This window comes from Haliotis asinina, chromosome 9 (genome assembly GCF_037392515.1).
Source record: "Haliotis asinina isolate JCU_RB_2024 chromosome 9, JCU_Hal_asi_v2, whole genome shotgun sequence".
Taxonomy (NCBI): domain Eukaryota; kingdom Metazoa; phylum Mollusca; class Gastropoda; order Lepetellida; family Haliotidae; genus Haliotis; species Haliotis asinina.
In genome coordinates this window covers 65,460,683-65,488,179 of record NC_090288.1, presented here as the reverse complement: position 1 = coordinate 65,488,179, position 27,497 = coordinate 65,460,683, and the positions used below count along the sequence as shown (strand labels likewise).

The 27,497-nt window shown below is 44.0% G+C and overlaps 2 protein-coding genes across 2 annotated transcripts in view; one reads left to right on the top strand and one right to left on the bottom strand.

Moving 5' to 3' along the window:
- Positions 1-26,171, bottom strand: part of LOC137296803 (protein Wnt-5a-like) — a 206,788-nt gene extending 180,617 nt beyond the window's left edge. Inside the window, exon 1 of the mRNA XM_067828662.1 lies at positions 26,132-26,171. The gene's annotated coding sequence lies outside the window, so the exon portion shown is untranslated. The remainder of the gene's footprint in view (positions 1-26,131) is intronic.
- On the top strand, positions 14,157-15,416 carry LOC137297397 (uncharacterized). The gene has a single exon (XM_067829400.1). The coding sequence runs from the start codon at positions 14,157-14,159 to the stop codon at positions 15,414-15,416; it is 1,260 nt and encodes a 419-aa protein (XP_067685501.1).
- Positions 26,172-27,497: the final 1,326 nt, after the last annotated feature.

Below are 27,497 nucleotides of genomic sequence, written 5' to 3'. Positions count from 1 at the left end.
GGGGTTTTGTAGTGACTGTTTCAGATATATCGAGGGTTATGTGGTGACTCTATGTGGGAGGTAAACTGGGTTATTGTAGTGACTGTTTCAGGTATATAGAGGGTTATGTGATGACTCGATTTTGGAGGTAAACTGGGGTATTGTAGTGACTGTTTCAGATATATAAAGGGTTATGTGAGGACTCGATGTGGGAGGTAAACAGAGGTTTTGCCGTGACTGTTTCAGATATATCGAGGGTTATGTGGTGACTCGATGTGGGAGGTAAACTGGGTTATTGTAGTGACTGTTTCAGGTATATAGAGGGTTATGTGATGACTCGATTTTGGAGGTAAACTGGGGTATTGTAGTGACTGTTTCAGATATATAAAGGGTTATGTGATGACTCGATGTGGGAGGTTAACTGGGGTTTTGCCGTGACTGTTTCAGATATATAAAGGGGTAGGTGATGACTCGATGTGGGAGGTAAACTGGGGTTTTGTAGTGACTGTTTCATATATGTCGAGGGTTATGTGGTGACTCGATGTGCGAGGTAAACTCGGGTTTTGCCGTGTCTATTTCAGATTTATAGAGGGTTTTGTGATGACTCGATGTGGGAAGTAAACTGGGGTATTGTAGTGACTGTTTCAGATATATAGAGGTTTATGTGATGACTCGATGTGGGAGGTAAACTGGGGTTTTGTAGTGACTGTTTCAGATATATAAAGGGTTATGTGATGACTCGATGTGGTAGGTTGACTGGGGCATTGCAGTGACTGTTTCAGATATATAGAGGGTTATGTGGTGACTCGATTTGGAAGGTAAACTGGGGTTTTGTAGAGACTGTTCCAGATATATAGAAGGTTATGTGATGACTCGATGTGGGAGGTAAACTGGGGCATTGTAGTGACTGTCTCAGGTATATAGAGGGTTATGTGATGACTCGATGTGGGAGGTAAACTCTGGTTATGCAGTGACTGTTTCAGATATTTAGAGGGTTATTTGATGACTCGATGTGGGAGGTAAACTGGGGTTTTGTAGTGACTGTTTCAGATATATAGAGGGTTATGTGATGACTCGATGTGGGTGGTAAACTGTTGTATTGTAGTGACTGTTTCAGATATATAGAGTGTTATGTGATGACTCGATGTGGGAGGTAAACTGGGGTTTTGTAGTGACTGTTTCAAATATATAGAGGGTTATGTGATGACTCGATGTGGGAGGTAAACTGGGGTTTTGCCGTGACTGTTTCAGATATATAGAGGGTTTTCAGATGACTCGATGTGGGAGGTAAACTGGGGTTTTGTAGTGACTGTTTCAGATATATAGAAGGTTTTGTGATCACTAAATACAGGAGGTAAACTGGGGTTTTGTCGTGACTGCTTCAGATATATAGAGGGTTATGTGATAAATCGATGTGGGAGGTAAACTGGGGTTTTGTAGTGACTGTTTCAGATATATCGAGGGTTATGTGGTGACTCTATGTGGGAGGTAAACTGGGTTATTGTAGTGACTGTTTCAGGTATATAGAGGGTTATGTGATGACTCGATTTTGGAGGTAAACTGGGGTATTGTAGTGACTGTTTCAGATATATAAAGGGTTATGTGATGACTCGATTTTGGAGGTAAACTGGGGTATTGTAGTGACTGTTTCAGATATATAAAGGGTTATGTGAGGACTCGATGTGGGAGGTAAACAGAGGTTTTGCCGTGACTGTTTCAGATATATCGAGGGTTATGTGGTGACTCGATGTGGGAGGTAAACTGGGTTATTGTAGTGACTGTTTCAGGTATATAGAGGGTTATGTGATGACTCGATTTTGGAGGTAAACTGGGGTATTGTAGTGACTGTTTCAGATATATAAAGGGTTATGTGATGACTCGATGTGGGAGGTTAACTGGGGTTTTGCCGTGACTGTTTCAGATATATAAAGGGGTAGGTGATGACTCGATGTGGGAGGTAAACTGGGGTTTTGTAGTGACTGTTTCATATATGTCGAGGGTTATGTGGTGACTCGATGTGCGAGGTAAACTCGGGTTTTGCCGTGTCTATTTCAGATTTATAGAGGGTTTTGTGATGACTCGATGTGGGAAGTAAACTGGGGTATTGTAGTGACTGTTTCAGATATATAGAGGTTTATGTGATGACTCGATGTGGGAGGTGAACTGGGGTTTTGTAGTGACTGTTTCAGATATATAAAGGGTTATGTGATGACTCGATGTGGTAGGTTGACTGGGGCATTGCAGTGACTGTTTCAGATATATAGAGGGTTATGTGGTGACTCGATTTGGAAGGTAAACTGGGGTTTTGTAGAGACTGTTCCAGATATATAGAAGGTTATGTGATGACTCGATGTGGGAGGTAAACTGGGGCATTGTAGTGACTGTCTCAGGTATATAGAGGGTTATGTGATGACTCGATGTGGGAGGTAAACTCTGGTTATGCAGTGACTGTTTCAGATATTTAGAGGGTTATTTGATGACTCGATGTGGGAGGTAAACTGGGGTTTTGTAGTGACTGTTTCAGATATATAGAGGGTTATGTGATGACTCGATGTGGGTGGTAAACTGGTGTATTGTAGTGACTGTTTCAGATATATAGAGTGTTATGTGATGACTCGATGTGGGAGGTAAACTGGGGTTTTGTAGTGACTGTTTCAAATATATAGAGGGTTATGTGATGACTCGATGTGGGAGGTAAACTGGGGTTTTGCCGTGACTGTTTCAGATATATAGAGGGTTTTCAGATGACTCGATGTGGGAGGTAAACTGGGGTTTTGTAGTGACTGTTTCAGATATATAGAAGGTTTTGTGATCACTAAATACAGGAGGTAAACTGGGGTTTTGTCGTGACTGCTTCAGATATATAGAGGGTTATGTGATAAATCGATGTGGGAGGTAAACTGGGGTTTTGTAGTGACTGTTTCAGATATATCGAGGGTTATGTGGTGACTCTATGTGGGAGGTAAACTGGGTTATTGTAGTGACTGTTTCAGGTATATAGAGGGTTATGTGATGACTCGATTTTGGAGGTAAACTGGGGTATTGTAGTGACTGTTTCAGATATATAAAGGGTTATGTGAGGACTCGATCTGGGAGGTAAACAGAGGTTTTGCCGTGACTGTTTCAGATATATCGAGGGTTATGTGGTGACTCGATGTGGGAGGTGAACTGGGTTATTGTAGTGACTGTTTCAGGTATATAGAGGGTTATGTGATGACTCGATTTTGGAGGTAAACTGGGGTATTGTAGTGACTGTTTCAGATATATAAAGGGTTATGTGATGACTCGATGTGGGAGGTTAACTGGGGTTTTGCCGTGACTGTTTCAGATATATAAAGGGGTAGGTGATGACTCGATGTGGGAGGTAAACTGGGGTTTTGTAGTGACTGTTTCATATATGTCGAGGGTTATGTGGTGACTCGATGTGCGAGGTAAACTCGGGTTTTGCCGTGTCTATTTCAGATTTATAGAGGGTTTTGTGATGACTCGATGTGGGAAGTAAACTGGGGTATTGTAGTGACTGTTTCAGATATATAGAGGTTTATGTGATGACTCGATGTGGGAGGTAAACTGGGGTTTTGTAGTGACTGTTTCAGATATATAAAGGGTTATGTGATGACTCGATGTGGTAGGTTGACTGGGGCATTGCAGTGACTGTTTCAGATATATAGAGGGTTATGTGGTGACTCGATTTGGAAGGTAAACTGGGGTTTTGTAGAGACTGTTCCAGATATATAGAAGGTTATGTGATGACTCGATGTGGGAGGTAAACTGGGGCATTGTAGTGACTGTCTCAGGTATATAGAGGGTTATGTGATGACTCGATGTGGGAGGTAAACTCTGGTCATGCAGTGACTGTTTCAGATATTTAGAGAGTTATTTGATGACTCGATGTGGGAGGTAAACTGGGGTTTTGTAGTGACTGTTTCAGATATATAGAGGGTTATGTGATGACTCGATGTGGGAGGTAAACTGGGGTTTTGCCGTGACTGTTTCAGATATATAGAGTGTTATGTGATGACTCGATGTGGGAGGTAAACTGGGGTTTTGTAGTGACTGTTTCAAATATATAGAGGGTTATGTGATGACTCGATTTTGGAGGTAAACTGGGGTATTGTAGTGACTGTTTCAGATATATAAAGGGTTATGTGATGACTCGATGTGGGAGGTAAACTGGGGAATTGTAGTGACTGTTTCAGATATATTGAGGGTTATGTGATGACTCGATGTGGGAGGTGAACTGGGGTTTTTCCCTGACTGTTTCAGATATATAAAGGGGTAGGTGATGACTCGATGTGATACGTAAAGTGGGGTTTTGAGGTGACTGTTTCAGATATATAAAGGGTTATGTGATGACTCGATGTGGTATGTTGACTGGGGCATTGCAGTGACTGTTTCAGATATATAGAGGGTTATCTGATGACTCGATGTGAGAGGTAAACTGGGGTTTTGTAGTGACTGTTTCAGATATATAGAAGGTTTTGTGATCACTAAATATAGGAGGTACACTGGGGTTTTGTCGTGACTGTTTCAGATATATAGAGGGTTATGTGACAAATCGATGTGGGAGGTAAACTGGAGAGTTGAAGTGACTGTTTCAGATATATGAAGGGTTATGTGGTGACTCGATGTAGGAGGAAAACTGGGGTTTTGTAGTGACTGTTTCAGATTTATAGAGGGTTATGTGATGACTCGATGTGGTAGGTAAACTGTGGTATTGTAGTGACTGTTTCAGATATATAGAAGGTTGTGTGATGACTCGATGTGGGAGGTAAACTGGGGTTTTGCCGTGACTGTTTCAGATATATAAAGGGGTAGGTGATGACTCGATGTGGGAGGTAAACTGGGGTTTTCTGGTGACTGTTTCAGATATATCGAGGGTTATGTGGTGACTCGATGTGGGAGGTAAACTGGGTTATTGTAGTGACTGTTTCAGGTACATAGAGGGTTATGTGATGACTCGATTTTGGAGGTAAACTGGGTTTTTGCCGTGACTGTTTCAGATATACAGAGGGTTATGTGATGACTCGATGTTGGATGTAAACTGGGGTTTTGTAGTGACTGTTTCAGATATATCGAGGGTTATGTGGTGACTCTATGTGGTAGGTAAAGTGGGTTTTTGTAGTGACTGTTTCAGGTATATAGAGGGTTATGTGATGACTCGATTTTGGAGGTAAACTGGGGTTTTGTAGTGACTGTTTCAGATATACAAACGGTTTTCTGATGACTCGATGTGGGAGGTAAACTGGGGTATTGTAGTGACTGTTTCAGATATATAGAGGGTTATGTGATGACTCCATGTGGGAGGTGAACTGGGGTTTTGCCGTGACTGTTTCAGATATATAAAAGGGTAGGTGATGACTCGATGTGGGAGGTAAACTGGGGTTTTGTAGTGACTGTTTCAGATATGTAGAGGGTTATGTGATGACTCGATGTGGGAGGTAAACTGCGGTTTTGCAGTGACTGTTTCAGATATATAGAGGGTTATGTGATGACTCGATTTTGGAGGTAAACTGGGGTTTTGCCTTGAATGTTTCAGATATATAGAGGGTTATGTGATGACTCGATGTGGGAGGTGAACTGGGGTTTTGTAGTGACTGTTTCAGATATCTAAAGGGTTATGTGATGACTCGATGTGGTAGGTTGACTGGGGCATTGCAGTGACTGTTTCAGATATATAAACGGTTATGTTGTGCCTCGATGTGGGAGGTAAACAGGGGTTTTGCCGTGACTGTTTCAGATATATAGAGGGTTATGTGGTGACTCGATGTGGGAGGTGAACTGGGTTATTGTAGTGACTGTTTCAGGTATATAGAGGGTTATGTGATGACTCGATTTTGGAAGTTAACTGGGGTTTTGTAGTGACTGTTTCAGATATATAGAGGGTTATGTGATGACTCGATGTGGGAGGTAAACTGGGGTTTTGTAGTGACTGTTTCAGATATATAGAAGATTATGTGATAAATCGATGTGGGAGGTAAACTGGAGAGTTGAAGTGACTGTTTCAGAGATATGAAGGGTTATGTGGTGACTCGATGTAGGAGGAAAACTGGGGTTTTGTAGTGACTGTTTCAGATTTATAGAGGGTTATGTGATGACTCGATCTGAGAGGTAGACTGGGATTTTCTAGAGACTGTTTCAGATCTATAAACGGTTATGTGGTGACTCGATGTGGGAGGTAAACAGGGGTTTTGTAGTGACTGTTTCAGATATATCGAGGGTTATGTGGTGACTTGATGTGGGAGGTAAACTGGGTTATTGTAGTGACTGTTTCAGGTGTATAGAGGGTTATGTGATGACTCGATTTTGGAGGTAAACTGGGGTATTGTAGTGACTGTTTCAGATATATAAAGGGTTATCTGATGACTCGATGTGGGAGGTAAACTGGGGTATTGTAGTGACTGTTTCAGATATATAGAGGGTTGTGTAATGACTCGATGTGGGAGGTGAACTGGGGTTTTGCCGTGACTGTTTCAGATATATAAAGGGGTATGTGATGACTCGATGTGGTAGGTAAACTGGGGTTTTGTAGTGACTGTTTCAGATATGTAGAGGGTTATGTGATGACTCGATGTAGGAGGTAAACTGCGGTTTTGCAGTGACTGTTTCAGATATATAGAGGGTTATGTGATGACTCGATGTGGGAGGTAAACTGGGGTTTTGCCTTGAATGTTTCAGATATATAGAGGGTTATGTGATGACTCGATGTGGGAGGTGAACTGGGGTTTTGTAGTGACTGTTTCAGATATATAAAGGGTTATGTGATGACTCGATGTGGTAGGTTGACTGGGGCATTGCAGTGACTGTTTCAGATATATAAACGGTTATGTTGTGCCTCGATGTGGGAGGTAAACAGGGGTTTTGCCGTGACTGTTTCAGATATATAGAGGGTTATGTGGTGACTCGATGTGGGAGGTGAACTGGGTTATTGTAGTGACTGTTTCAGGTATATAGAGGGTTATGTGATGACTCGATTTTGGAAGTTAACTGGGGTTTTGTAGTGACTGTTTCAGATATATAGAGGTTTATGTGATGACTCGATGTGGGAGGTAAACTGGGGTTTTGTAGTGACTGTTTCAGATATATAGAAGATTATGTGATCACTGAATATAGGAGGTAAACTGGGGTTTTGTCGTGACTGTTTCAGATATATAGAGGGTTATGTGATAAATCGATGTGGGAGGTAAACTGGAGAGTTGAAGTGACTGTTTCAGATATATGAAGGGTTATGTGGTGACTCGATGTAGGAGGAAAACTGGGGTTTTGTAGTGACTGTTTCAGATATATCGAGGGTTATGTGGTGACTTGATGTGGGAGGTAAACTGGGTTATTGTAGTGACTGTTTCAGGTGTATAGAGGGTTATGTGATGACTCGATTTTGGAGGTAAACTGGGGTATTGTAGTGACTGTTTCAGATATATAAAGGGTTATGTGATGACTCGATGTGGTAGGTAAACTGGGGTATTGTAGTGACTGTTTCAGATATATAGAGGGTTGTGTAATGACTCGATGTGGGAGGTGAACTGGGGTTTTGCCGTGACTGTTTCAGATATATAAAGGGGTATGTGATGACTCGATGTGGTAGGTAAACTGGGGTTTTGTAGTGACTCTTTCAGATGTGTAGAGGGTTATGTGATGACTCGATGTGGGAGGTAAACTGGGGTATTGTAGTGACTCTTTCAGATATATAGAGGGTTATGTAATGACTCGATCTGAGAGGTAGACTGGGGTTTTGCCGTGACTGTTTCAGATATATAAAGGGGTAGGTGATGACTCGATGTGGTAAGTAAACTGGGGTTTTGTAGTGACTGTTTCAGATATGTAGAGAGTTATGTGATGACTCGATGTGGGAGGTAAACTGGGGTATTGTAGTGACTGTTTCAGATATATAGAGGGTTATGTGATGACTCGATGTGGGAGGTGAACTGGGGTTTTGTAGTGACTGTTTCAGATATATAAAGGGGTTGGTGATGACTCGATGTGGTAGGTAAACTGGGGTTTTGTAGTGACTGTTTCAGATATGTAGAGGGTTATGTGATGACTCGATGTGGGATGTAAACTGGGGTATTACAGTGACTGTTTCAGATATATAGAGGGTTATGTGATGACTCGATGTGGGAGGTAAACTGGGGTTTTGTAGTGACTGTTTCAGATATATAAAGGGTTGTGTGATGACTCGATGTGGTAGGTTGACTGGGGCATTGCAGTGACTGTTTCAGATATATAGAGGGTTATGTGGTGACTCGATATGGGAGGTAAACTCGGGTTTTGTAGTGATTGTTCCAGATATATAGAGGGTTATGTGATGACTCGATGTGGGAGGTAAACTGGGGCATTGTAGTGACTGTCTCAGGTATATAGAGGGTTATGTGATGACTCGATGTGGGAGGTAAACTCTGGTTATGCAGTGACTGTTTCAGATATTTAGAGGGTTATTTGATGACTCGATGTGGGAGGTAAACTGCGGTTTTGTAGTGACGGTTTCAGATATATAGAGGGTTATGTGATGACTCGATGTGGGAGGTAAACTGGGGTTTTGCCGTGACTGTTTCAGATATATGGAGGGTTATGTGATGACTCGATTTTGGAGGTAAACTGGGGTATTGTAGTGACTGTTTCAGATATATAAAGGGTTATGTGATGACTCGATGTGGGAGGTAAACTCGGGTTATGTAGTGACTGTTTCAGATATTTAGAGGGTTATTTGATGACTCGATGTGGGAGGTAAACAGGGGTTTTGCCGTGACTGTTTCAGATATATAGAGGGTTATGTGGTGACTCGATGTGGGAGGTGAACTGGGGTATTACAGTGACTGTTTCAGATATATAGAGGGTTATGTGATGACTCGATGTGGGAGGTAAACTGGGGTTTTGTAGTGACTGTTTCAGATATATAAAGGGTTATGTAATGACTCGATCTGAGAGGTAGACTGGGTTTTGCCGTGACTGTTTCAGATATATAAAGGGGTAGGTGATGACTCGATGTGGTAAGTAAACTCGGGTTTTGTAGTGACTGTTTCAGATATGTAGAGGTTTATGTGATGACTCGATGTGGGAGGTAAACTGGGGTATTGTAGTGACTGTTTCAGATATATAAAGGGTTATGTGATGACTCGATGTGGGAGGTGAACTGGGGTTTTGTAGTGACTGTTTCAGATATATAAAGGGGTTGGTGATGACTCGATGTGGTAGGTAAACTGGGGTTTTGTAGTGACTGTTTCAGATATGTAGAGGGTTATGTGATGACTCGATGTGGGATGTAAACTGGGGTATTACAGTGACTGTTTCAGATATATAGAGGGTTATGTGATGACTCGATGTGGGAGGTAAACTGGGGTTTTGTAGTGACTGTTTCAGATATATAAAGGGTTATGTGATGACTCGATGTGGTAGGTTGACTGGGGCATTGCAGTGACTGTTTCAGATATATAGAGGGTTATGTGGTGACTCGATATGGGAGGTAAACTCGGGTTTTGTAGTGACTGTTCCAGATATATAGAGGGTTATGTGATGACTCGATGTGGGATGTAAACTGGGGCATTGTAGTGACTGTCTCAGGTATATAGAGGGTTATGTGATGACTCGATGTGGGAGGTAATCTCTGGTTATGCAGTGACTGTTTCAGATATTTAGAGGGTTATTTGATGACTCGATGTGGGAGGTAAACTGCGGTTTTGTAGTGACGGTTTCAGATATATAGAGGGTTATGTGATGACTCGATGTGGGAGGTAAACAGGGGTTTTGCCGTGACTGTTTCAGATATATAGAGGGTTATGTGATGACTCGATGTGGGAGGTAAACTGGGGTTTTGTAGTGACTGTTTCAGATTTATAGAGGGTTTTCTGATGACTCGATCTGGGAGGTATACTGGGATTTTGTAGTGACTGTTTCAGATATATAAACGGTTATGTCTTGACTCGATGTAAGAGGTAAACAGGGGTTTTGCCGTGACTGTTTCAGATATATGGAGGGTTTTGTGGTGACTCGATGTGGGAGGTAAACTGGGTTATTGTAGTGACTGTTTCAGGTATATAGAGGGTTATGTGATGACTCGATTTTGGAGGTAAACTGGGGTGTTGTAGTGACTGTTTCAGATATATAAAGGGTTATGTGGTGACTCGATGTGGGAGGTAAACTGGGGTATTGTAGTGACTGTTTCAGATATATAGAGGGCTATGTGATGACTCGATGTGGGAGGTAAACTGGGGTTTTGCCGTGACTGTTTCAGATATATAGAGGGTTATGTAATGACTCGATGTTGGAGGTAAACTGGGGTATTGTAGTGACTGTTTCAGATATATAGAGGGTTATGTGGTGACTCGATATGGGAGGTAAACTCGGGTTTTGTAGTGACTGTTCCAGATATATAGAGGGTTATGTGATGACTCGATGTGGGAGGTGAACTGGTGCATTGTAGTGACTGTCTCAGGTATATAGAGGGTTATGTGATGACTCGATGTGGGAGGTAAACTGGGGTTATGTAGTGACTGTTTCAGATATATAGAGGGTTATTTGATGACTCGATGTGGGAGGTAAACTGGGGTATTGTAGTGACTGTTTCAGATATATAAAGGGTTATGTGATGACTCGATGTGGGAGGTGAACTGGGGTTTTGTAGTGACTTTTTCAGATATATAAAGGGGTAGGTGATGACTCGATGTGGTAGGTAAACTGGGGTTTTGTAGTGACTGTCTCAGATATGTAGAGGGTTATGTGATGACTCGATGTGGGATGTAAACTGGGGTATTACAGTGACTGTTTCAGATATATAGAGGGTTATGTGATGACTCGATGTGGGAGGTAAACTGGGGTTTTGTAGTGACTGATTCAGATATATAAAGGGTTATGTGATGACTCGATGTGGTTGGTTGAATGGGGCATTGCAGTGACTGTTTCAGATATATAGAGGGTTATGTGGTGACTCGATGTGGGAGGTAAACTCGGGTTTTGTAGTGACTGTTCCAGATATATAGAGGGTTATGTGATGACTCGATGTGGGAGGTAAACTGGGGCATTGTAGTGACTGTCTCAGGTATATAGAGGGTTATGTGATGACTCGATGTGGGAGGTAAACTCTGGTTATGCAGTGACTGTTTCAGATATTTAGAGGGTTATTTGATGACTCGATGTGGGAGGTAAACTGCGGTTTTGTAGTGACGGTTTCAGATATATAGAGGGTTATGTGATGACTCGATGTGGGAGGTAAACTGGGGTTTTGCCGTGACTGTTTCAGATATATAGAGAGTTATGTGATGACTCGATGTGGGAGGTAAACTGGGGTTTTGTAGTGACTCTTTCAGGTATATAGAGGGTTATGTCATGACTCGATTTTGGAGGTAGACTGGGGTTTTGCCGTGACTGTTTCAGATATATAGAGGGTTATGTGATGACTCGATGTTGGAGGTAAACTGGGGTATTGTAGTGACTGTTTCAGATATATAGAGGGTTATGTGGTGACTCGATGTGTGAGGTAAACTCGGGTTCTGTAGTGACTGTTCCAGATATATAGAGGGTTATGTGATGAATCGATGTGGGAGGTAAACTGGGGCATTGTAGTGACTGTCTCAGGTATATAGAGGGTTATGTGATGACTCGATGTGGGAGGTAAACTGGGGATTTGAATTGACTGTTTCAGATATATAGAGGGTTATGTGATGACTCTATGTGGTAGGTGAGGTAAAATGGGGTTTTGCCGTGACTGTTTCAGATATATAAAGGTTATGTGATGACTCGATGTGGGAGGTAAACTCGGGTTTTGCCGTGTCTATTTCAGATGTATAGAGGGTTATGTGATGACTCGATGTGGGAGGTAAACTTGGGTATTGTAGTGACTGTTTCAGATATATAGAGGGTTATGTGATGACTCAATGTGGGAGGTAAACTGGGGTTTTGTAGTGACTGTTTCAGATATATAGAGGGTTATGTGATGACTCGATGTGGGAGGTAGACTGGGGTTTTGTAGTGACTGTTTTAGATATATAGAGGGTTTTGTGATGACTCAATGTGTTAGGTAAACTTGGGCATTGTAGTGACTGTTTCAGATATATAGAGGGTTATGTGATGACTCGATGTGGTAGGTGAGGTAAACTGGTGTTTTGCCGTGACTGTTTCAGATATATAAAGGGTTATGTGATGACTCGATGTGTTAGGTAAACTTGGGCATTGTAGTGACTGTTTCAGATATATAGAAGGTTATGTGATGAAACAGTGTAGGAGGTAAACTGGGGTATTGTAGTGACTTTCACATATATATAGTGTTTTGTAATGACTCGATGTGGGAGGTAAACTGGGGTTTTGTAGTGACTGTTTCAGATATATAGAAGATGTGGAAGGTAGACTTAGATATCATATTCTCTGTTTTTGATATATAGAGGGTTATGTGATGACTCGGTCTTGGGGGCAGGCTGTAATGTTAATGTTTCATGTCGTAGATATAACCAACGGACGTTAGCTGCTTGTACTGCTGAACGTTTTTCGAAACCATTAAACCTTGAAATGAAAAATGGACAATAAAGCCCGCTGATCGGCAAAATTAACTGGCCTGGATTGCTTAAAGAGATCATGGCAACCGAATAGGATAGGCCAGCCGCATCAATCATCCGGCCGAATTACCCCCGCCCTGACACGTCTGGCCCACAGAATAAATGAGACTGGATCCTCGACAAGACTTACACCCAAGCCCTGTCCAGTCACGCACCGTCCTACAACTACGATCATTAAAACATTTGGTTTTGCTTGTTACATTTTTTTCAGTTTTCATACTTTGAATCGCAATTTTGCTGTTCCTATTAGTCACAAGAAATATATCCTGTAGGCTGTGTTCGGTGTTACATCTATCGGGGTGTACGGTGTTCGCTGTTATGCATGCCGGGATGTGCGGTGTCCACAGTTACATCTACCGGGGTGCGCAGTGTTCCCTACTTAATCTGCTAATATTTGGTTTACGTCCAAGTTGTATAACAAGAACAAAGTCTTTCTTCTATCTGGTGATGTTAAGCACCTGAGTTAATTAAAGTAAAGGTCATGTCTGGCGAGCACATCTGCAGAGGCCACGCTGATTACCCAGATAGGAGTTAGTGCTGATTATCATCCACATACACATTAAACTATAAAGTAAGGTAAACGCCAAGGCTACATAGAGGTGGGAACATATTTTAATCTTTTATCGGTTCCTGCTTCCAGGAATTTTCAAAGAATTGTATTCCTTTTACAAAGTTAATTGAGGGTCCATTAAAGCAGATACCTTTGATACACCTAGCATGTTAGCAGGCAGCTAGTCTGAGGAACCCTGCCAACACAGGGGCCAACGTAGGCATCGTTATTGATTTCTCTTCGAGAAAAGTTAATGCTGATCCTTAATCTTGTGGACGTTTTCTGCTTTGTTCTTTCCTGAATGAAACACGAACAGAAAAAAAGCTAGCCGAGGACACGGAGTTTACCCGTATATGATCGACAATGCAAGCAATATCACGATGGCAAACATCAAGCAGAGAAATCGAACCCGGTTGTTCAGTGGGTTGGGCGAACACTCGAAACCAATTTATGCAAGCTCCGGAACATTACAATACTGGACGGTACCAACACTACACTGGACTTCTGTACTTCTGTCAACACCATCTGGCACCATCGCTGCAGGGACAGTGAACACGACAAGACCTGAGCTGGGCTTTCTTTGTTGTGTTTTTAATACTGTAATCATAGTCCAACATGATATATGTGTGCCTGTAGTACCTCAGGGATAGCTGAATTTCACGTAAATGAGTTTTAGTAGATCATTGTTTACAAGCTTTTACTCTGTACATTAGCAATTGTACCACTCGGTTAAACCCATCCTCGAAGCAAGGTTTGTTGTGCTCGATAACATTACACCCCCCAGTGATTCATCACCACTCACTGTAGTTCACCCGGACAAAATGTCAAATTTCTGTTGTACATATTCTCCCAACAAAGAGTTGCATCGCCACAGGATGAAAGTATTGTAAGGAACACGTCTTGTAAACTATTACGACTTTGGGATGTCGCCGAGATGTATCAGATAAATCGAATACAAAGATCAGTCAGTGACAAATGCAGCAAAGACAAGCGCCCCACCACCGTTGTACTTCCCTGCAGGATATGGAGTGGCCACTCCACCGCTATTCTACCCTACAGGGTGTGGAGAGACCGTCCACCGCTGTATGTCCCTGCTGGGTAAGGAGTGGCCCTTCCACGATATACTGCTCTGCGGGGTGTGGACAGACCCCTCCACCATTAGACGTCCCTGCAGGGTGTTGAGACACCCCCACCACGGCTGTACGTTCCTACAAGATGTGGAGATGCCCCTCTGCCGCTGTACTTCCCTGCAAGGTGTTGAGACACTCCACCACCGCTGTACGTTCCTGCAGGATGTGGAGATGCCCCTCTGCCGCTGTACTTCCCTGCAAGGTGTTGAGACATCCCACCACCGCTGTACGTTCCTGCAGGATGTGGAGATGCCCCTCTGCCGCTGTACTTCCCTGCAAGGTGTTGAGACACTCCACCACCGCTGTACTTTCCTGCAGGATGTGGAGATGCCCCTCTGCCGCTGTACTTCCCTGAAAGGTGTTGAGACATCCCACCACCGCTGTACGTTCCAACAGGATGTGGAGATGCCCCTCTGCCGCTGTACTTCCCTGCAGGATGTTGAGACATCCCACCACCGCTGTACTTTCCTGCAGGATGTGGAGATGCCCCTCTGCCGCTGTACTTCCCTGCAAGGTGTTGAGACACTCCACCACCGCTGTACTTTCCTGCAGGATGTGGAGATGTCCCTCTGCCGCTGTACTTCCCTGCAAGGTGTTGAGACACCCCACCACCGCTGTACGTTCCTACAAGATGTGGAGATGCCCTTCTGCCGCTGTACTTCCCTGCAAGGTGTTGAGACACTCCACCACCGCTGTACGTTCCTACAGGATGTGGAGATGCCCCTCTGCCGCTGTACTTCCCTGCAAGGTGTTGAGACACTCCACCACCGCTGTACTTTCCTACAGGATGTGGAGATGCCCCTCTGCCGCTGTACTTCCCTGCAAGGTGTTGAGACATCCCACCACCGCTGTACGTTCCTACATGATGTGGAGATGCCCCTCTGCCGCTGTACTTCCCTGCAAGGTGTTGAGACATCCCACCACCGCTGTACGTTCCTACAAGATGTGGAGATGCCCCTCTGCCGCTGTACTTCCCTGCAAGGTGTTGAGACATCCCACCACCGCTGTACGTTCCTACAAGATGTGGAGATGCCCCTCTGCCGCTGTACTTCCCTGCAAGGTGTTGAGACACTCCACCACCGCTGTACTTTCCTGCAGGATGTGGAGATGCCCCTCTGCCGCTGTACTTCCCTGCAAGGTGTTGAGACATCCCACCACCGCTGTACTTTCCTACAGGATGTGGAGATGCCCCTCTGCCGCTGTACTTCCCTGTAAGGTGTTAAGATATCCCACCACCGGTGTACGTTCCTGCAGGATGTGGAGATGCCCCTCTGCCGCTGTACTTCCCTGCAAGGTGTTGAGACACTCCACCACCGCTGTACTTTCCTGCAGGATGTGGAGATGCCCCTCTGCCGCTGTACTTCCCTGCAAGGTGTTGAGACACTCCACCACCGTTGTACTTTCCTGCAGGATGTGGAGATGCCCCTCTGCCGCTGTACTTCCCTGTAAGGTGTTAAGATATCCCACCACCGCTGTACGTTCCTGCAGGATGTGGAGATGCCCCTCTGCCGCTGTACTTCCCTGCAAGGTGTTGAGACATCCCACCACCGCTGTACGTTCCTACAAGATGTGGAGATGCCCCTCTGCCGCTGTACTTCCCTGCAAGGTGTTGAGACACTCCACCACCGCTGTACTTTCCTGCAGGATGTGGATATGCCCCTCTGCCGCTGTACTTTCCTACAGGATGTGGAGATGCCCCTCTGCCGCTGTACTTCCCTGCAAGGTGTTGAGACATCCCACCACCGCTGTACGTTCCTACAGGATGTGGAGATGCCCCTCTGCCGATGTGCTTTCCTGCAGGATGTGGAGATGCCCCTCTGCCGCTGTACTTCCCTGCAAGGTGTTGAGACACCCCTCTGCCGCTGTACTTTCCTACAGGATGTGGAGATGCCCCTCTGCCGCTGTACTTTCCTGCAAGGTGTTGAGACACCCCTCTGCCGCTGTACTTTCCTACAGGATGTGGATATGCCCCTCTGCCGCTGTGCTTTCCTACAGGATGTGGAGATGCCCCTCTGCCGCTGTACTTCCCTGCAAGGTGTTGAGACACCCCTCCGCCGCTGTACTTTCCTACAGGATGTGGATATGCCCCTCTGCCGCTGTGCTTTCCTACAGGATGTGGAGATGCCCCCTGCCGCTGTGCTTTCCTGCAGGATGTGGAGATGCCCCTCTGCCGCTGTACTTTCCTGCAAGGTGTTGAGACATCCCACCACCGCTGTACTTCCCTACATGATGTGGAAAGATCCAGCAATGATACAGCCGCTGTACAGCACACTATGTCACAGAGACCACGTGGCAATAATGAGTGGCGCTCCACTGCTATTCTTCCCTGCAGGGTGTACAGAGACCCCCTCCACCGCAATACTTCACTGCAGGACGTGGAGAGACCCGTCCACCGCGATACTTTCCTGCACACTCCTCTACCGCTGTTCTTCCCTGGAGGGTGTGGATGTACACCCCCCCCCCCCCCCCCCCTATCGCCGTACTTGCCTGAAAGGTTTGGAGAGACCCTCCCCAGCAGTGATACAGCCGACGCACAGCACACTGTGCCATACATTCCACGTGGCAATGATACAGCTGATGCACAGCACACTGTGCCATACATTCCACGGGCCAGTGATACAGCTGGTGCACAGCACACTGTGCCATACATTCCACGTGGCAGTGATACAGCTGGTGCACAGCACACTGTGCCATACATTCCACGTGGCAGTGATACAGCTGATGCACAGCACACTGTGCCATACATTCCACGTGGCAGTGATACAGCTGATGCACAGCACACTGTGCCATACATTCCACGTGGCAGTGATACAGCTGATGCACAGCACACTGTGCCATACATTCCACGTGGCAGTGATACAGCTGATGCACAGCACACTGTGCCATACATTCCACGTGGCAGTGATACAGCTGATGCAAAGCACACCATGCCATACATTCCACGTGGCAGTGATACAGCTGATGTACAACAGCACACTATGGCACACGATAATCAGTAGTGCTGTTTTCAATTAGTTGTCAATTAAACTGATGTTTGTTTACTTTATTCTCTGTTATTTGATAATCAGAAATGAGCCTTTTGTTTTGCTAATTTACGTTTTCTAATATAATATTTCCATGTTCTGCAACACTAGCTGGTCAAACCAGCATAGCCTCACAATGATGAGCAGACACGTGCACTTGTGCACACAGTGCATATACGGGACAAACGACTGGTTTGCATTTTCTGCTCTGCAGAATACGTGTGCTTCACTGGAAACTAATTACATGTCGAACCAAACTTAGATTTTAAAAGCTGCATTGTAATGCATGAACGGCTGTTAAGTACCTGGAGTAGACGGGAGCGGACACGTGCATGGAATGAAGTTCACATCGACATGATGCCACGGGTAATAAGGAGGCGGACAGATTACGAAAGAAAGGACGAGAAAGAGCACGATAGAAAGGGGGCAGAGGAAGGGAGAGAGAAAGGGAGAAAGGGGAAGGATAGGGAAGCGGTTAGGGGGTAGGGAGAGAGTATTGGAAAGAGGGAAAGGGAGAGACAGAGAGGATCTCTCCCTCACGTCTTCCCTTCATGTCTTCCCTCACGTCTCCCCTAAAGTCTCTTCTCATGTCTTCCCTTCAAGTCTCCCGCTTACGTCTCTCTTCTCACGTCTCTTTCAAATGTCCAGTACTTACGTCTGCCTCTCACGTCCACACCCCACGTCTCCCTCTCACGTCCACACCCGACGTCTCTGTTTTACGTCCACACCTCATGTCTCCATCTTACGTCTCTTTCAAACATCCACTACCTACGTCTCCCTCTCAAGTCCACACCTCACGTCTCCATCTTACGTCTCTTTCAAACATCCACTACCTACGTCTCCCTCTCAAGTCCACACCTCACGTCTCCGTCTTACGTCTCTTTCAAACATCCACTACCTACGTCTCCCTCTCAAGTCCACACCTCACGTCTCCGTCTTACGTCTCTTTCAAACATCCACTACCTACGTCTCCCTCTCAAGTCCACACCTCACGTCTCCGTCTTACGTCCACTACTTATGTTTCCCCCTCACCCCTTCTACTCTCCCTCACGTCTTCTTCTCACGTCTCCCTCTCACGTTTCCTGGTCATGTTTACCCCTCACGTCTCCTCCTCGCATCTCTCTCTCATGTCTCCTTCTAACGTCTCCCTCTCACGTCTCCTCATGTTTCACCTCCTCAGGCATCTCCTCATAGTCTGTGCCCATACGTCTCTCGCCCAGATAGCTAAGAATCGCACGCAACGTCCCCACGTCAGTTCATAAAATAGCATAAAGTAACATGAGTACTGAAGGTACGTCCCAGCGATTAAATGATCCATACTCACAAGCGTCATTACAATACTGTAAGCTTCAGCCAAGGCAGGAGGAGTTATTTCCCCTTAATAAGACGCCTTGTTCAGTTCTAACTAAATGGAAGCATCCGTGAGTTGTACGCAGCTTTAAATATTTCATTAAGAGCAGGTATCAGTGTAACGGGGAAATGTTTACCAAGCGACGGGATCTGTAGTATCTGTGGACGTGGCCTGGCCATCAGTCGCATACACCTTACAACGCCTCTAGCATCTGTGGACGTGAACCGCCATCACGTTCACACACCTTACAGTGAGTGGATGAGTTCATATTCAACAGAAGGTAGATCACCTAGGGACCATGGGGACTTACAGTACCTTTGCTACCTACATGGACCCTAGTTGGATTTACACCATCCCCTTAGCTGCTGGCGATTGTAGGAAATGTTAGCCACAATTAAAACAAGAATACTACGTCTATATATCATTGTAAATTTAAATTTACTTCAAATGTTTTGGGACTTGTGTACCCTCTCAGGAGGACAATAATCGTACAATACTTCAACCATCTTTGGGATACAGCCACTAACAATCTCAGTTACTAATCTAAACTACCAATTTATCTATTTACAAAACATTTAACAAATCTATTCTTTAAAAAGTGCAGTAATTAAACGAGAACTTAAAGTATTAAAAAAATCATAGTTCGGGATTTGAAATATGTATCCCTTGTGATAAAATATTCAACAGTCAAGAAAGACATGCTTGACCGTGATACTTTCATCACTAGGGATACAAAACGGAGGATCTTCACCTTTAAGCAAATATTCATGTGTACACGTATATCTTGTGGGGCCAATGTGACATCGTCGCATGATGACTTCTTCAAATCTGGACTGACAACCCAAGTAAGCTTACCAAAATATAGGGTTTTATAGCATGTGAAGTCCAACTTCTTCTAACATACGGATATACTTTCTAATGCTAACTTTGCAATCTGAGTATGGAATAAGTGGTGTCACAGATTTGTTGAGCGCTGCCTCAGCAGCAAAATCGACTGTTGTGTTACCAGAAATGCCAGCGTGGCTGGGAAACCAACAAAAGACGTTTTGGCCAGAAGCAAGATCATTATACAATTCGATAATTTCAATTAAAGGTGGATGTTTACATGATATGTTTTGATAGGCAGAAAAGAGAGTCTGAATAGATTCTATATTGTTTATGTTTAGGGTGGCTTTGAATGTATCTAACAGCCGTTAATATGCCGTTTGCTTCAGCTGTAAAATTAGAGCTGTTATCTGGCAGTCTAGAAGATATTGTTCTGGATCCAGTGACAGTGGCACAAGCTACTGCGCCACCATCTCTGGACCCGTCTGTAAATAGGGATTTGTAATTGCTATATTTACCTTGTCATTGATTATATTCTTGTTTATAGTGTAATTCATTAGTTTCTGCTTTTTTAAATGTAGTTAATGATAGGTCAATTTGAGGCCTGACCAAGTGCCAAGGAGGAGAAGAAAGAAGTCGGGAAGGAGCTATATTTTCAAGGTTAATGCCAGCAGTAGCAACAAATGCCTTAATTCTGAGCCCTAGAGGCGGAACGAGAAATGTTTTGTTATACAAATCATCATGGAGAGGATTCAAGACACAGTTATATGCAGCGTTTGATTCGTTAGAGTATAGTTTTGTGATATATTGTAAAGACAATTTTACACGGCGTTGTGTGTGAGATGGTTCATCTGCCTCGACGTAGAGACTATCAACAGGAGAGGTTCTAAAGGATCCAAGATAAAGTCTTAGACCTTGGTGGTGAACAGAATCTAATAGGTTTAGGTTTTCAAGACACCGTTTGTCTATTTTGTTTGAACACAACTGCAGCTGCCGTCCAGTGTATGCATATTTTACCACGACAGGAAATATTAAAATCAACCACAAATAACGATCCATCTATTGAATCGTTTAAAACTTTTGATAAGCTGTTGATCTTGATACTAAATAGAGTGACAAACAAAATATTGCCTTGTGGAACACCCTGGTCCTCACTGTAATGATCAGGCAGGGTAGGACCCAAGCGGACTTTAAACTGTCTGTCATTTAAAAAGTTGGGTATAAATTGAGGCAAACGACATCTCATAAAATACCATATTTCCACGTTGACAGACCCAGAGTGTTGTTTATTAATTAGAGCGTTTTTAACAAATGATTCCAAACGCACTAGGCGATGGACAGTACTTCTGTTTTTACGGAAACCACACTGTATGTCTGTTATAAGGTTCTTTGTTTCCAAGTATCAAAGAAGTCGATTATTTATCATGCGTTCCATGGTTTTGCAAACACGGCTAGTTAGTGAAATAGGTCGATGATTTGATAGATCACGTCCAGGTTTGGGTATTGGCATTACTATATGCGTGACGCAATACATTTCAAAGACGTCTAAGTATCATCAAAAATATATAAAAGCGTCTCTAAACAGGATTCTGGCAAGTGCTTCAGGAGATGATAATGTATGTTCTGCTCCTGTAGCAGTGTCATGAGCTTGATGAAGAGTTGTATGGAGTTCATGAATAGAAAATGTTTCATTGTAATCTTCCCCATTATCTGAATTGAAATTAATAGTTTTCTTTTTCTTTTCTTGTTTTTTTTTATATTGTTGAAATTTAGGCATATAATTAGAAAAGGAAAAGTGTTTAGCGAGAGTTTCACCCTGTTTATTCGCAATATCTGATTTATCGGTAAGTTATTGACCTTCATGTTTAAAATGATGGACACTATATTTAATGCGTTTACCTTTAATTTTCTGTACCATGTTCCATACCTTGGATACGGGTGTCCGAGACTCTATTTGGGATACATAATTTTGCCAAGATTGGCGTTTATTCTGTTTACAAGTATGTCGCGCTTTAGCATTTATAATTTTGGAATTATGCACCATAGGATGGCGACGGAAATAATGTTCTGCTTTTTTGCATTCATGGTTGAACCATGGTTTCTGGATATGTGGAACTGCAGAGGACTTTGGTATATGCCTATCAGCTATGGAATTCAGTTCATCGGAAAACATTTAACAGCATCAGGAAAGTCAATAAACCGTTCAGGTTTAAGTATTTTAAGCACATGGTGTTTCATATAAAGCCCAGTTAGACTTTTTCAAGATTCCGCCTTGATGATGGGGGTACATCAGATGGAGTTAGAGCTTTTATATAGTAGGAAAATGGTCACTTCCACAGAGGTCGTCGTGGACGGACCATTCGAATTCATTAAGCAATTCTGAAATTGTGAGTGACAAGTCGAGAGCAAATTCCTGGACCAGGGTGTAATGAATGCTCCTGGACCAGGGCGTGTGCAGTTATTGGGGATCTAGCCAGCACTTTTTTGGAGGAGTTCAAGCTATGTGCCCTTGAATGGACGTTTTCAGATACGTCCATGTCTTCAAGATATTCATATTTGTTGAAGAACTGAATTCTATTTTCTGACCCTTTTCGGGCTCTGCCATTTTCTTGTTTTATAGCATCAGGCTTAGGTTTAGATTTCCTTTTAACAGTTTGTTGACTATCAGCTGTCGATTGAGACTCTCAGAGGATGATTTATGTTCCGAAGAAGACTTTGATGTACTAGGAAGTGATTCCTCAGTCTGAGATGATGTAGCAGGGTACAAAACATGTGGAGAGTCGCAGTTGACTCAAGTCAAGGTAGTTCGGCAGCTTATGGATGATTTTGTTATTTCAGAACTAGACTCAGATGATGTTTTTGTTGCGGTAGCATAACTTTCTGTAAGGTCAGATCTTTTCACCAGTTTTTTTCATTTAAAAACTTCTGTTGTGTGTGTCTTCTCATCACAATGAGCACACACAACAGACAATGTACAGGTAGATTCACCGTCCCACTCATTACAACGCCTGTAACATCTCTAGACGTGAACTGACCAAAATATTGCTTTGTCTTTCTATCATCTTATTTTGAAGAGAAATTCACTCTGGTGTTAAACTGTGTATATACATGTACTATGGTCATGTGGCCTTCAGTTCTGAATAAAGATGGATTGATTGTCACCTTTCAACGCCTGTAGCATCTGAGTACTTGTACTTGCCATCAGCCTCATACACCTCACAACGCATGTAGCATCTGTAGACGTGAACCGCCATCAGCCTCACACACCTCACAACGCCTGCAGCATCTGTAGACGTGAACCGCCATCAGCCTCACACACCTCACAACGCCTGCAGCATCTGTAGACGTGAACCGCCATCAGCCTCACACACCTCACAACGCCTGTAGCATCTGTAGACGTGAACCGCCATCAGCCTCACACACCTCACAACGCCTGCAGCATCTGTAGACGTGAACCGCCATCAGCCTCACACACCTCACAACGCCTGCAGCATCTGTAGACGTGAACCGCCATCAGCCTCACACACCTCACAACGCCTGCAGCATCTGTAGACGTGAACCGCCATCAGCCTCACACACCTCACAACGCCTGCAGCATCTGTAGACGTGAACCGCCATCAGCCTCACACACCTCACAACGCCTGCAGCATCTGTAGACGTGAACCGCCATCAGCCTCACACACCTCACAACGCCTGCAGCATCTGTAGACGTGAACCGCCATCAGCCTCACACACCTCACAACGCCTGCAGCATCTGTAGACGTGAACCGCCATCAGCCTCACACACCTCACAACGCCTGTAGCATCTGTAGACGTGAACCGCCATCAGCCTCACACACCTCACAACGCCTGCAGCATCTGTAGACGTGAACCGCCATCAGCCTCACAGTTTACAACCGGGTACACGTCGAACTATAACACAGAACTGGAGGAAGTGACCTGAGCTAAAGAAGAAAGTTTTCTCCTACTGGTAACTGTTGCAACGCTTATCCACAGACTACGTTTTCATATTCCCGCCACTATGGCTGGCGTGTCACAGGGTTGAATTAGCACGCGGACCGGATACAAAACAATGTGACTTGCTGAATACCAATTTAGGGGGAGGTAATCACATTTATTTCCTCCTTAGATGTCGCGTCAGTGACCAAAGAAACCAGATATCTGTGCCTCGGTATAAGATCGATTGGAAGACGTGGTGTTAGTGTGTATGATGTTTGATCGAAAATATCACGATAAATAACTAACTTCGGCATAAACGACCTTGTTTACTACAACAGACTCGCCCAACGACGTGATACTAGACAGCAACACTAGGCATGTTAAATCCATCACATTGTTGAGGGACTTAGAAGGACATGAGCTCACAAGCCAGTTGAACTGGACCTTGACTGCTTGATCAGTTGCACGGAAACAGGGCTTTGAAAGTAAGATCCAAGACATCTGACTTACAAAGGGCAAACATTTCACTGGTCATCATATCTCGGCAATTCGCCACTCCTACGGCAGTCACACGACGTATAGTGTTTAGTAATACGCTGTTCATACGTTAAATACGCCAGAAATGTGCCTGAGATGACTTTTCATGCATATTAAGGAACCGGCTGTTTTTCAACATTACAAACCTGAACTATACCGCAACCAAAAACGCCCCTCCCATACACAACAACAGCAATCCCATCCAAACACCCAAACACACCCACTCTATCCCGCACACATCAGAACATACTTACACGATGTCTAAATGTGTATGTAACAACGTAAAACATGCTGTGACTTCTATCAATCCTCGGTGAATCAACTGCAACTCTTTACCACGCAGCTGTGGCAAGAGCGCTCATGATCCTATCGGAGGAATGGTCGAACGACCAGACGACTGTTATCTCGACCGGCAGGTGAATACTTACACTGATATGATCTGGCGCGAAAAAAATACCCAGTCAGCTTAAAAGACTAAAACATCTCTATGATATGCCAACTTTTGATAGAAGCCGTTTGAAATTATTCACATTTCAATATTATCCAAAAAAAATAATGATCGAAACATTCTTAGTTACTTTTTTAACGACAGGTTTTGCCTGCAGGTATGATAGATATCCGAGCAACTGCCTTTCATCACTGATAGGTAGATCCTGTACATGTGTTCAACTGTACGGTGGTGACGGTTGTATGGGTGACTGACTGGTTGTGGTACAGATCGTGAAGTGGTGATGGTTGTACTGAGAGACTGACTGGTTGTAGTATTGGTTGTGCAGTGGTAACAGTATTAGCGACAAGTAGAATTAAACAATGATTCCCAAGCCAGAGGGAGGCTGAGACAGACAGACAGAGGGACAGGCAGACAGAGGGACAGACAGACAGAGGTGCTGTGGTGACGGATGTGGGGGCGAACGACTCGTTGTAGTGCATTCATTGCTTGTGCAGTCTAAACGACTGTATTAGCGACAAGAAGACTTACAGTGAATGTACTTCAACGCTGACAATCATAAATCTGAGTAAATTGTGCATGGGAGTTAAACAATGATTCCCAAGCCAGGGCGAGGCTGACAGACAGACAGACAGAGGGACAGACAGACAGAGGGACAGAAAGACACACAAATAGATACGCATTAAACTATAGGGACGAATGTTGGTACCTCAGGCACTAGGGGATGTGCTCAACGGTCCAGCCTTGAATTCAGGATTCGTTGTTCTTTAACAGTTCAAAATATTATTTAACCGTCGACTCATAACACGAACATTCAGCCTGCCGCCTTTCTTGCGTGGGAATACTCAGAACTGTCAGATGGGAAATCCCCATCGTGCCTAAAATCAGCCTTTTAAAGATACGTTTAAACCCAAACATAACCTTTGGAATTACATTTTATACCCAAATGTAACCTTTAAGAATAGTTTCAGAGAAACGTTTCCCCTGGAACGATTGACGGAGTGAGAAGCCCCACCTGCCTCCACTGAGGTATTAAAGCCATATGTACAGACAGACTGGCAATACAATCCACGTGTTGTAGATTAAATGTAACAATCTTTCCTAATAAACATTAGACTGTGAAATAGTAGACAACACGCCACGTGCCCCTCAGTGGCGCTTTAGGAACTTTCTACATTCAGCCACGTGCTCCATAAGTCAATTTGGCCAACACTTTCACAAAAAAGCTTGGAAATTTAACTCGACACAAGTGTGCCTACTGTATATCAAACCATGCTTTGTGAGTGTTTGGTATTGCATAGATTCGGACTTGAATAACAAGTCAGTTTTTGGTGTGAGGCAATGCATATGCGGCTGCTTCGAATTTCAAAGAAAACTGGCGGCTTAGCTAAGTATGCGTCTTCTGAAATTTGAATAGGATTTCTGACAACTGTGTATAACGTGTTGTTTATCTAGACGTGATATTCCCTAGATGTTTATTTTATATATAAATAAATATATATTGTGCTTGCTCTAGTGGTTTCGACACACAAGCAGGAACATATTTATGTGCAGCTAGCGGTTATCCGGCGATTTAAAGCCCCTGCAGCAATGTTTGTATGTGTCACGCCTCTCAATACACAAACAAATATCCTGTAAATTGTTTTCCCCTCCGAGCGCTCATCAGCTGTGAGGAACAATACATTTTCCTTCAACAAGCATGACACAGATTGGTGTGCTGCACAATCTGACTTGTTTCGGTGATACACTTGTATGCATGCAGTGATCGGTCCTTTAATAAATTGTACAAAGATTCTCTGTTACTTACCGTTGTCAGTTCCCCCAGGCGAGAGGTCCATAATTTACCTCCATTCGGCAAGAAAGTCTGAAAACAAAGAAAATAGCCCACACTATTTAAAGATTAGGGACATTCACTGAAAGGTGTCACAGACATTGCTATGCTATATCTTTACTGAGGTCAACATTTATCGAAGGATGGGAAAATCGCAATGCCTTGGTGGATTGACAGCCACAAGTTGTATGTGTCGTTGTATGTGCCGACATTCAGTCATTGAATGTATACCAGCGCCTTGGGCATGTACTAGTTGCGTGGATATGTGCGCATTAAAAGTATCCTGTAATAATAAGAGTGTAACTGCGTCATAGTGTCACAGGCTGGAATATGCGATTCCTTTAAGCGCCCTTCTGTCCGTCTCTTACCAAGAAAAGGCAAACTAATTAATATTAAGCATAAGCTGAAAACTATCCGTTAACCGATGGATAATACGTCGGTCATGTAACGTCTTTCTGTGTATCCGAATTCCAATCGTCTGTCGAATGCAGTATCTTAAAAACGCTCAAGTGTAAAACAATATGAGAACTGATTTTCGGTCTGCTTTTTATCACTGAAATGTGGACAGACAAATGTATCGTCAAAAGGAGAGTGGGGTGGACGGACAAGTGTATGGCCACAAGGGGAGAGAGGTGGTCAGACGTGTATGGTCATAAGGAGAGTGGGGTGGATGGACAAGTGTATGGCCACAAGGGGAGAGAGGTGGACAGACAAGTGTATGGCCACAGGGGGAGAGAGGTGGACAGACAAGTGTATGGTCATAAGGTGAGTTGGGTGGACGGACAAGTGTATGGTCATAAGGAGAGTTCGGTGGACGGACAAGTGTATGGTGATAATCAGAGTGGGGTGAACAGACAAGTGTATGGTAATAAGGAGAGCGTTTTGGGCAGACAAGTGTATGGTGATAATCAGAGCGGGGTGAACAGACAAGTGTATGGTGATAAGGAGAGAGGGGTGGGCAGACGTGTATGTTCATAAGGAGAGAGCGGTGGACAGACAAGTGTATGGTCATAAGGAGAGTGGGGTGAACAGACAAGTGTATAGTCATAAGGAGAGAGGGGTGGACAGACAAGTGCATGGTCATAAGGAGAGTGGGTGGACAAACATGTGTATAGTGATAAGGAGAGTGGGGTGGACAGACAAATGTATGGTCATAAGGGGAGTGTGGTGGGAAGACAAGTGTATGGTCATAAGGAGAGAAGGGTAGAGAGGCGAACGGATGGAAAGATGCATGGACATCCATAAGGAGAGGGATGGAGACAATGGATATCCATTAAGAGATTGGATGTCGAATGAACGACCATTAGGAGTGTTCTTCAATCTACTGTCTTTCGGAGTTGTT